The sequence below is a fragment of the Zootermopsis nevadensis genome, unplaced genomic scaffold (genome assembly GCF_977971745.1).
Source record: "Zootermopsis nevadensis isolate Lab colony 2312 unplaced genomic scaffold, Znev_1.0 Znev_ptg000023l, whole genome shotgun sequence".
NCBI classification, from domain to species: Eukaryota; Metazoa; Arthropoda; class Insecta; order Blattodea; family Termopsidae; genus Zootermopsis; species Zootermopsis nevadensis.
The window spans coordinates 6,473,378-6,485,697 of NW_028259155.1; the positions used below are offsets into that span (position 1 = coordinate 6,473,378).

General features: G+C 36.0%; 1 protein-coding gene across 2 annotated transcripts in view; it reads left to right on the top strand.

Moving 5' to 3' along the window:
- Positions 1-11,777, top strand: part of Eaat1 (Excitatory amino acid transporter 1) — a 77,151-nt gene extending 65,374 nt beyond the window's left edge. For both annotated transcript variants that reach the window (XM_022073933.2, XM_022073936.2), the window contains exons 6-9: positions 21-254; positions 4,415-4,609; positions 5,856-5,990; positions 6,637-11,777. In XM_022073933.2, the coding sequence (XP_021929625.1) occupies positions 21-254; positions 4,415-4,609; positions 5,856-5,990; positions 6,637-6,817 (745 nt within the window). In that variant the 3' untranslated portion in view covers positions 6,818-11,777. The remainder of the gene's footprint in view (positions 1-20; positions 255-4,414; positions 4,610-5,855; positions 5,991-6,636) is intronic.
- Positions 11,778-12,320: the final 543 nt, after the last annotated feature.

Sequence of the window (12,320 nt, forward strand, 5' to 3'; positions counted from 1 at the left end):
TGTGACATTGCGTGTTGCAGGATTTCACCAATTGGAATATTCTTCCTTGTCGCTGCAAAGATGATTGAGATGGAAAGCTTTGAGGTTATAGTTGGGCAGATGGGGATGTATTTCACAACTGTACTGGTAGGACTCTTTATTCATGGTTTTATAGTTCTCCCACTCTACTACAGTGCCTGCACAAGGAAGATGCCCTTTCGCTTCATAATCAACATGTCACAGGCTCTTTTCACTGCATTTGGCACAGGATCCAGGTATAATTGCAATACCAAAGTTTTTCTAGCAAAACTATTAATAACCTAACCTAATCTAACCTAACCTAATATAACCTAATCTAACATAACCTATCCTAACATAACCTAATCTAACATAACCTAACCTAACAATCTAACCTAACCTAATCTAACATAACCTATCCTAACATAACCTAACCTAACATAACCTAATCTAACCTAACATAACCTAACCTAAACTGCAGTACTTTCTTGTTTATAACCTAAGTAAGCTTTAAGACTTTGGTAGACGTTAATAATCCACAAGAATACAAAATTTCAAGTGCCTAGGATACTGACTTTTAGGTCTTTATAAAATTGAAACATATAAATAATCTAGCTTTTGCAGAGCTACCAATTTTATTTTTTATTAAGATCTCGAAAATGTACAGAATGTGGGAAAAATGGCAGACACAAACAACAGTGGCATGTAGAATAATTAAATCGAAAACAAAAATATAGAGAAACCCAAATCTCGTGAAAGTTACAGTAATTGAGATACAGACCCAGGAAGATTGTCAGATGGGGCAAATATGTAGACATGCTTTGTCAGCACAAGAGTTTATTGACAAAGAGTAAAGATCACGCACTAGTAAAAACCATGGTCATCAGCAACTGACCATGTAGTAATGTTGAGGAATCAAAGAGGAATCTGGCACACCACCTTCGAAATGCAAATGTGTTTCACCATCTGGTCCAGACATCGAGGGAATGTGGCAATATTCATTGATGGACAGAGGTCAGCCGGACACTTGTCAGACACCAGCACTTATAGAGAATGTACTGGAAAAATATGGTAACACAGAGAGGTCATGCTGTCGTCAGGAATCGCCCTGATGACGGAGGCAGTATGACCTCTGAAACGTTGGTTAACATCTACCAGACTACACGGCGCAACAACCCAGAAGACAGAAATCTTCATACTCTGATGATGGAGGCAGTATGACCTCTGAAACGTTGGTAAACATCGACCAGACTACACAGCGCAACAACCCAGAAGACAGAAATCTTCATACTCTGATGATGGAGGCAGTATGACCTCTGAAACGTTGGTAAACATCGACCAGACTACACAGCGCAACAACCCAGAAGACAGAAATTTTCATACTCTGATGATGGAGGCAGTATGACCTCTGAAACGTTGGTAAACATCGACCAGACTACACAGCGCAACAACCCAGAAGACAGAAATCTTCATACTCATCGCCCTGATGATGGAGGCAGTATGACCTCTGAAACGTTGGTAAACATCGACCAGACTACACAGCGCAACAACCCAGAAGACAGAAATCTTCATACTCATCGCCCTGATGATGGAGGCAGTATGACAGCTGAAACGTTGGTTAACATCGACCAGACTACACAGCGCAACAACCCAGAAGACAGAAATCTTCATACTCTGATGACGGAGGCAGTATGACCTCTGAAACGTTGGTTAACATCGACCAGATTACACAGCGCAACAACCCAGAAGACAGAAATCTTCATACTCTGATGACGGAGGCAGTATGACCTCTGAAACGTTGGTTAACATCGACCAGACTACACAGCGCAACAACCCAGAAGACAGAAATCTTCATACTCATCGCCCTGATGACGGAGGCAGTATGACAGCTGAAACGTTGGTTAACATCTACCAGACTACACAGCGCAACAACCCAGAAGACAGAAATCTTCATACTCTGATGACGGAGGCAGTATGACCTCTGAAACGTTGGTAAACATCGACCAGACTACACAGCGCAACAACCCAGGAGACAGAAATCTTCATACTCATCGCCCTGATGACGGAGGCAGTATGACAGCTGAAACGTTGGTTAACATCTACCAGACTACACAGCGCAACAACCCAGAAGACAGAAATCTTCATACTCTGATGACGGAGGCAGTATGACCTCTGAAACGTTGGTAAACATCGACCAGACTACACAGCGCAACAACCCAGAAGACAGAAATCTTCATACTCATCGCACTGATGACGGAGGCAGTATGACCTCTGAAACGTTGATTAACATCGACCAGACTACACAGCGCAACAACCCAGAAGACAGAAATCTTCGATCAACATGCTGTTCACTTAATCCTCCATTACACGCAGGTCCTAGGCCGATTCCTCATGATCGTCAACCCCGTGGCTTGTGGGGAACACAAACTCTTGTGGACCGATGAAACAACAATCACAGCAGCCACTGGTAAACACAGGACATATCATATGTAAGATGTGGGTGGAGTCGCAGGGTTTTCTGGGGCATTAATTTGTGCGACAATACCATTAGCAATATCAGTGGCTATACCCACACTCCCAGCTGTCTCAATGACTTTACGTATTTCTGTGAGAAGTTATACGAATACAACTTGAAGATGTTCACGATGATAAGTGGTTTCAGAACCAGTCCATTCTGGAGCGTAAGTCCAACAGCATCTAAATGAGCATTTTCCTAGCAGATGGATTGGGTGCGGTGGCCTGCGAGATCAGTCGACTTCTTTGTTTGGTGTCACCGGAAGGAACTCATTTGCAGTATGCATTACTTGGTGGTAAAATTGCGTACTGCAGATGCAGACTTTTATGACAGGTTCAAACTAGTGTTCCACAACACGTGGCAGCTGCAGGTTAGATACTTCGAATACACACTGCCCTCATCACATGTACTGTGTACTGTAAACAGACCATCAGCACGAATGTGTTATTCTGTAAGACAGACTGTTATGGTCTTCGAATCAAATACACTTGTTAATACATGACTACCACCTACCGGTTCCATCGTCTTTCAGCCATCACACATTCATGTAACCACCAGTTTCTGTGCTACCGAAACTACTCAGACTGTGGTCCCATTTGATGGTATGTTCCAGGGGATTTAATCCTTTTACATTTTTTGTTTTTGTGGAGTGTTCTACGTGTCTCTTGTTCGATGACTACAATTTTCTCACACACTGTATAATGACATAAAATTGCAGGATCTTAATGGGATGTGACGACAATTTATAAATGATTACAGCGTTGATGTTAGAGGTTAAAAATCCTGTATGAAACAATGAAAAGTTCTACGAAATTTAACAGAAATTAATTAAATCATTCTAGTTACATCAACCACACATAAAATATGTGTGTGTGTATGCATAATTTATTTTTAAAGAAACAGCCTTATCGGGAGATTCTCACAGGGTTCTCTGCTGCATGGAAAATATTTTATTTAAAATAAAATATTTTCAGTGAATATTTTTAGGTTATCCATATTTCTTATTTATTTGCTCTATGGAAAATATTTTAATAAAAATAAAATTTTCAGTGAATATTTTTAGGTTATCCATATTTCTTATTTATTTGCTCTATGGAAAATATTTTAATAAAAATAAAATTTTCAGTGAATATTTTTAGGTTATCCATATTTCTTATTTATTTGCTGTATGGAAAATATTTTATTAAAAATAAAATTTTCAGTGAATATTTTTAGGTTATCCATATTTCTTATTTATTTGCTGTATGGAAAATATTTTATTTAAAATAAAATATTTTCAGTGGATATTTTTAGGTTATCCATATTTCTTATTTATTTGCTCTATGGAAAATATTTTAATAAAAATAAAATTTTCAGTGAATATTTTTAGGTTATCCATATTTCTTATTTATTTGCTCTATGGAAAATATTTTAATAAAAATAAAATTTTCAGTGAATATTTTTAGGTTATCCATATTTCTTATTTATTTGCACATTCCCTTTACCTGTGCACAAATAATCTGGAAATATCCAATGAAAAACTTTATTACATACATGTTACAATAATTTTCATACTGCATAAGACCATGTTTGGTGAAAATAACATCAGTGCCATATCGTATACCCACTTCATAAATGGACGGAAGAATCTGTTTCAATTACAGAAATCATGTATGATAATACATTCAGAGAACTGAATATATTGGAAAGGAAACAGTTGCGATGTATTTCAAAGTAATATCCTGGCATTTGCCTTTAGAGTCTGAAGAAAACCATGATTCATTTCAGTAATGATAATACGCCAGGCAGGAGTCAAACTGGGCACTTACGAAAGACAAGTCAGAAGTGCTATTGCTTGTGCCAACTTGTTAGATTTCATAAATATTCAAATACTGTTGTAACGATGGTGTGTTTGTGTTTCAGCAATGCCACCCTTCCAATTTCAATGAATTGTCTAGAAGAAAAAAATGAAATCGATTCAAGAGTCGCGCGGTTTGTTATGCCGATCGGTGCAACAATAAACATGGATGGTACTGCACTGTATGAGGCTGTGGCCGCTGTTTTCATCTCACAAGTACGCAATATGACACTCAGTTTGGGGCAGCTACTTGCAATCAGGTACTTTACTACATGATAAGACACTCTGAGTTTAAGAAGTTGCAGTTTTGGTCGGATAACTGCTTGTAAATTGGCCGCTTGCAACTTCTTCTATGGCGCAACAGCCCAAAGTCGATCCTTGGCCTCCTCCCATGTGGGAGGTTTCTTTGTCTCTTAAGTGCGCAAGTGAGTAGTGAGTGACAATCCCACTGCCTCTGCGCAATTTCTACTCAATCCTGATTTAACTGCCAGAGCCATCTAGTAGTGAATCGGTAGAAACTTGGGTGAGAAATGGCCGCTGAATTTTGCTTACGAAACATCTCGTTTCGTGCTCATAAGGTTCTTTTACGTGCCGTAAATCTACGACATGGGGACCGATGGCTTTACTTCCCCTCCGAAGGAAGTTGTCTACGGATTTTAATCACCCGCGAACTTTGGGTCCAGTGGCGAGCACGCTAACCACTAGTCCACCGAGGGCGACGACCACTTGTAACACTGAGGAGGAGTGGATAGATGTGTCAGAGGATTGTTTACGGTGATGGGCTTTGATATGATAAATTTTAAACCTATAGGTTATAATACTACAGATGGCCAGTTCTACACCTAATATTGATTTATCAGACTGTTTTTATGTTAAAATTAGGTCTTCTAGGTTGTTACACCTTGTAATCTGATGGAAGGTTACCAACGTTTCAGAGGTCCTTGCTGCCTCCAATCATCAGGGTCAACACCCTGATGATGGAGGCAGCAACGACCTCTGAAAGGTCAGTAAACTTCTACCAGACTACATGGTACAACAACCCAGAAGACAGCTATCTTCAGATTCACTGCCATGTAAACCTCAAATCCTACAAATGTCACTAGTTTTACAACCTTAAAAACACAAATGTTGGTCAAAAAGTTTTTTTTGGGTGCATCCTATCATTGGAGCAGCATTGTTAAATGTATCACAATAATACGACTGCCAAAAATATATGATAAGATACAGGTTAGGGATTGTTTGTATTATTTATATCCACCATATTTTCCAGTGCTGACAATATGACTTTGGTAGCAAATTTCTTTTTATACTCTACTTAGTATTCTAATTTTAGACAATTTTACTGAACTCTAACCACTTTGACAGTATAGATTGCTGATTTCAGAAGTAGACTAGTAAAAACAGAAAAAGATCTTCACAGAGTCAGAAGTGAAGTGAAATTTTCCATCAATACAACTTTCTAATGTTCTACATTTGTTTCATTGTCATTATCAATTTCTTGTTTAGTGTAACAGCCACTGCAGCCAGTATTGGAGCAGCGGGCATCCCTCAGGCAGGTCTGGTAACCATGGTTATGGTTCTAGACACTGTTGGTCTCCCACCTGAAGATGTCACTCTCATCATCACTGTTGACTGGCTCTTGTAAGTTTTATAGGTTGTATGACTGACTCCCAGTCAAAATAATTTAATGTTGACATTCGGAAGTTGGTTAGCCTGACTCCAAATTTATACATCCGGTTGTCTACCGGATGTGCAAAATTAATATTTGATTTTAGGTTACGTTTAACCCACATATCTTGTTTTAGTGTCTCCACTATTTCATTTATTTAAATATGCAAATATCATTAAACCTGAGACCAAGACTTTGTTAGTGTTAAACAGCAACACGTTTGATACTGTTTAAAAGTCACTAAATATCAGTAAATTATTTTTTTTAAATTTTAAAACTTTGCATACTGTGTAGTGTATTAAAATATAAAATAAGTAAACAAATAACTATAATTAATAGTTGTTTGTTTACTTATTTTATATTTTTAAAATTTGCATAGAAATATCACATCTGACAAGTGTTTGGCTATGATAGGGTTCTGAAGGCCTTCAGAACTGGCCCCGCCTCATATCCACCTTGAAGATGGAAGCTGCAATGTTTGCCGGAGCGTTGGTTGACACCAAACATTCAAAGTGGATGTCATTCAAAAGTCAAAGTGTAATATTCATGGCATATTTCTTTCACCTTGGACTGAAGGCCATTTTGATTTGCAACCGAGTCTCGTCACTTTGTTTCTAGGGATCGTTTCCGTACCATGGTCAATGTGCTGGGGGACTCTTTAGGAGCAGGCATCGTAGACCACTTAAGCAAGTCGGAGCTCTTGAAACTTGGACAACCAAACTCAGATGCAGACAAAGTGGATCCACAAAATGGGAAACTCAGCACAGAAGAGGTGGAATGGCATACTACAGCCATGTGAAATATTTTGTAAGAAAATCAGTTTTAAAATTACTGTAAAAATTTTATGACATGACATAACATTCATTTTTGACATTTTTAACACTAATGCCATATTAATTATTAACAAACAAACCGTGGTAAAAAAAATTGTAGAATTCAGTGTGATATGACGGTTGACCACACATTTGATTAACTGCCTTGCAGGAAGGAGTCTGAATGACCGATTGAAAAATTGTGTCGTGGAGGTACATGTGGATTGCATTCCTGTTGTACTTGCTACACAATGAATATTCTTAGCCATGATTCTTTTTTATGGCCCGGTTAGGAAGAAAGAAATGAAGTATGAAATCAATTTACCACAATGATGACCTCTTACTGCCACTGCTGAATATTCCAGCAATGTTGAGGAACTGCTTAATTTAAATTATGATTCCGAACTCTGTCACTTAAAATTTTGTTTAAAACTGACAAAAGTGCCTGTAAAAAAATCATAATTTTATATTATCGCAACAAATTTTCTTTTCTACGCTGTTGTGGGATGATTGTGCATCTCGATAAACGAGACTATAAGACTTTGATGCGCTACCTACAACCAGTACATACATCAGCATTATGCACAGCGCAGTAAAACATTGTACGTTATACAATTTATGCTACATTCTTATTATAATTTTAATTTGTAACTATTTTCTAATTGACATGAAACCTTCTCATACAGAGTGATTCAGGAGAAGTTTATCAAAATTTGTGGGTTCATTAATCAAGTGATTTTGAGTAAAATGTTAATTTAAAATGGGTCAAATTTGGGCAGGTTAAGGATTTTTAAAGTAAGAAAAAATATTCCCAGAAATATGGTATTTTAATTAAAAATTTTATAGTAACTCCAATGAAAGATGTTACAGAAACCATTCAAAATGTTAACTTGCTAATGCTATGCACAGGATACTGCAGTGCATTGTATGATGATATACCATGCTCAAATATTAATTTAATTGACAGCGAAGCACTTTGTAGCATGTTTTGTTATTAATAATACTTTCAGTTTGACCTTGAAGTTGTGAAATTGTTTTCTTTCTGGAAAATCTTTTATCTTACTTTCAAACTATCCCGAATCTCATCATTTATAAATTGGAACCATGTTAATACGACCTTTTTGAAATATCTTGATTAAAGTACCCACAAAGTTTTTCCTCCTGAATCATCATGTATGATATAACATTTCAGAGACTTCACGTCCATTTTTCGATCTTACACTTTGGTGTATGCATATTGTGTTCTCAATACAAATCCATTTCATTGATCAGAAATTACAAAACAGTTACACAGGAGAGCCACATACAATTTATATGAGCACATGGTATGTATAAACAATACTCACTCACTCACCCACCCACCCTATGGCGCAGGAAATTCTTTGAAAAGTCAATTGTATACTCAGCTTGTCATAGAATAGCCCACTTTCTTTATGGAACCCAAAGGCTCATCACCGTGTTCACAGAAGCCCACCACCGGACTCTATCATGAGCTACCTGCATCCAAATTGTTGCATAGATTCCATCTTAACACCTAAGCCTAGGTCTTTGCAGTGATCTCCTTCCTCCACACCTTCCAAATAATACCTTGTAAACTCGCATGTCTCGCCAACCTCATCATCCTCGATTTAATCACCCTAACAATATCAGGTGAGGATTATAGGCCACGAAGCTCATAATTATGCAATTTTCTCCATGATCCGTCTCCCTCCCTTTTAGGCACAAATATACTCCTCAACACTCTGTTCTCAGAGACCATCAATCTGTGTTTCTCCCTCAAAGTGAAAGACCAAGTTTCGCACCCATACAGCACAACTGGCAAAATTACACTTTTGTATATTTTATCTTTGGTTTTTTGATATGAGACGCGAGGACAAAAGATTTTGGACTGAATGATAGTAAGCATCCCCTGAATTTGATATCCTCTTGAATCGTCATGAATGTCATTCTGACTTGTTAGTGCCATCCGCAAGTACTAGAATTTTGTCAAATTTTCGAATGTTTCATTAGCTAACCTTATATCCTGGTTCTGTCCTGAATTCTGATGCCGAGACATGATCATATACTTTGCCTTTTCTGCATTTATTTCTAGACCAACATCCCTACCAGCCCTTAAAAGTGATTTTGTGTTTGCTTTTATAGTATTTATATTATCGCCCAACAGATTAATATCGTCAGCACAGAACAAAAGCTGACGTGTCCCATTCAATTCCAAACCGCCCCGAATTTCTTCAACTTTCTTGATGGCATACTCTGGGGCAAAATTAAAAAGCAGCGGTGACAGAGCATCTCCCTGTTTCAGGCCATTCTGAATAGGAAATGTATCGGGCAAATGTTTACCTTCACGATTTTGCTAGAGGTTTCCCTTAAACACGTTTTAATTATCCTGATTAGTTCTTGGGTACATCAAATTGAAGCAAAATATTGAAATGAGCTTCTCTTTTAATATGGAACTTATTTGTAAATAAATTCATCTACTGCCTCACAACCACAAAATGGTGTTATCAAGTGATTTTCATGGTTTATGGCTTTTACACAGACCCCCAAAATTTCTAAAGAAATGTAGGAAGTTTAAAAAAAATGGGTTCACTGCAATCAATGACTTGTATGAAGATAAGAGAATATGCAGGGTACTGAACAGTGAAACTGCATTCATTTTAAACTGGCTGTATGAAATTAAACAACGAAGAAAGTGTTTAATCAAATATTGTTATTGAAAGGGTTTCATTGTTTAGTAATAACTATATTTGTTGTCAAAATAAGGTAGAACGGGAAATGTGGCAGTACATAAATTCATATCTTTCACATATAAATAAAGGACTGTAAAATTAATGTTATTAAAATTCACATGCTATCAATATTTAATAGTTCATTTCATATTATAATATAAATTGAATAAACATTAAGGTCATGTTTTGAGGCCATATGGATATATGTACTGTTCTTATATGTGATGTGATATAAGCTCCAGAGCATCACTGCAGCCGGTATACAAACTTACCGAGCCGTATCAGTCCGTAAGTGACATAACAGCACAATCACAGCTTACAGTTAACTTACATAATGCATTGCATATTCCCATTTACGAGACAAAATTTTCAGACTGCTGAAGAGTTTTACGTGTCAGAATTTTGCGTCCCACTCATAAAAAATGTCCCTCATTTTATCAAACAAATTAACTTGATCATTTAGAGTCTTGATTATTTACAGTTCAATAGCAGTATCTGTTTCTTTTAATACAAGAAAGACTTATTACCGCCTCCATCATCAGGGCAACGGAGGTGGTAAATTTATTACTGCTCAGAGGACTGCGTTACGAAACACCTTAAATGCACTTTTAATCATCTACTAAGCTGTAAATGCAGGCAGTGTCAAGCGACTGTAACGTATCAGTTTTTTCAGAATATTTCTCTAAAATATCTCTACTCAGCAAGAAAAAATGGAAGACTGTGAAAGCTACAGAAGAAGAAGAAAGTAAAAGAATATTTATATTAAGGAGAAACTGAAGACAAATCTGCGTGTATAAGAAAATGTAAATGTCACTTTCTTCTTCATATATATTTAATACCACATAATTTTACTGAGACACGTTTCTGCTAGTCGTCTGACACGAAGTAAACGCAAGCTGCTTCTGTAGGAATGAATGTTTTTCTTATTTGACACTTGTACCTCCACTGTTTAACTCAATAGTATGAATACTCCAGAATCATCTATAGTAACCTTTATCATCTGCGCAACACGGCTTATGAGTGAACTTCAATGAGAAGACTGAGGAAAAATCAGTGAATAAAATTAAAAAAACTATAATGAAAGTTCAAACTGTGTTACTGTGGTTTAATAATACTGCAAATTCTCAAGTACACAGATTTAAAAGTTTGTGACGATGGTGCGTTTTTAAAATAACAAGTTTTCTGGATGTTTTCCATCATCTAATAAAACCTCCAAAACGTCGTGCAATTTTTGGTCCGGAGATAGGGATTAGCTCTATCGAGTGGGCCCAACAGAGTAGGTTACCTGAAGACGGAGATAGGGTCCCATCTCCGAAACGTAGTGCAATTTTGTGATTTTATTAGAATCAATTATAAACTTCATTGTAGCAAGTATTATGAGATTAAAAAAGTTGGAAACAATTTAATATGCAGATGAGGTCAGTTAGGCCCATCTTAGATTTTGCATAGTAAAAATTGGGGAATATCTGGCATTTAATAATTGCATATTATTAAGGTTAATTTATATATTATGGGCACAAGTGATCACATAAAGATTAGAGTTTGATTTGAATTAAAAGTTTACATGGAGAAATACATCACATGTTTTGAATACATGAAATTTAGCTTATTAAAATTTCTTATAATGTGATAATTTATTATATAGTTTAGATTATTTTAAAAACATTATCTGACCATTCAGAATAACTGGTTATTTTTATAAAATAAAAACTTTGTGCAACATTAAACAGGTTTTAAACATCATAATGGAAATATGATGCTATAATATTTTAGTGTAGATAATTTTGCTTCAGCTGAAAAATATTTTTTAAATCATACTCCATGAATCCTAATCAACATTGTGGTGATCATGTGAAGTTGCAAGACATTTATGTAGAGGACAAATTATTGTTGTTGTTGTTGTTATTGTTATGAATTTTTCTGAGACAAACATTTTAAGGAACTGTTTCATTGCATTTTTAAGAGAATATCCAGGAATCTGGAAGTTTGAGAGAGAAAAAAAGTTGTTTTAATGATATTCAAGTAAAATACTATTCACGTCACAAAAATACAATCATAATCGTGATGACGTTTAAATAAGTTAAAAATCAGCATGATGTCAATTTAAAATTCTCAGGTCCCATAATTCTTAAGCATAATTGCATGGTGCTATATCCAGTGTTATTGTATCTATTTGTATAAATGTTGCCACATATTCAGAAATAAATATTTAAAGAAATTTGTTTATATTTCATAATTATACTTACTTTTACATTTGTTTTCTATGATACAGATATCTGTGGTACCATGTGCATTTTTCATTTCCGACTCTATGATAACAAACTCTGAGAAGCTTTTGTATAATTTTCTTCAGTCCTTCATGTGAAAGCATGGAAAATATATTAAAATCAGAAATTTCTTAATTTTTCACTTTTCATCAAATCGGATTCTAAAAGCCTATATTTTAAATCCTGGCAACAATGGCGTCTTCTGCGTTGTATCTATTTCAATTTAATGTCTCAAAACCATTTTCATTAAATACTACTGTGTAGGTTAACAAAGGAGGTAATAGGTAATATTTAAAAGTTTCCATGACTGCAGTAAAGAATCAAATGTCAAAACAGGGCAAATGTTCCCAACCTGCTGTCAGAAACTTCTGATTTGGAAAAGCATCGGGCATTTGTTATTGTCATTTATATTGCACTAGGCAGATGGCTCTCAAACACAGGAATCGATACACTTCTTGAAGTATTATTACTTTTAGGAATTTATAAAAATATAT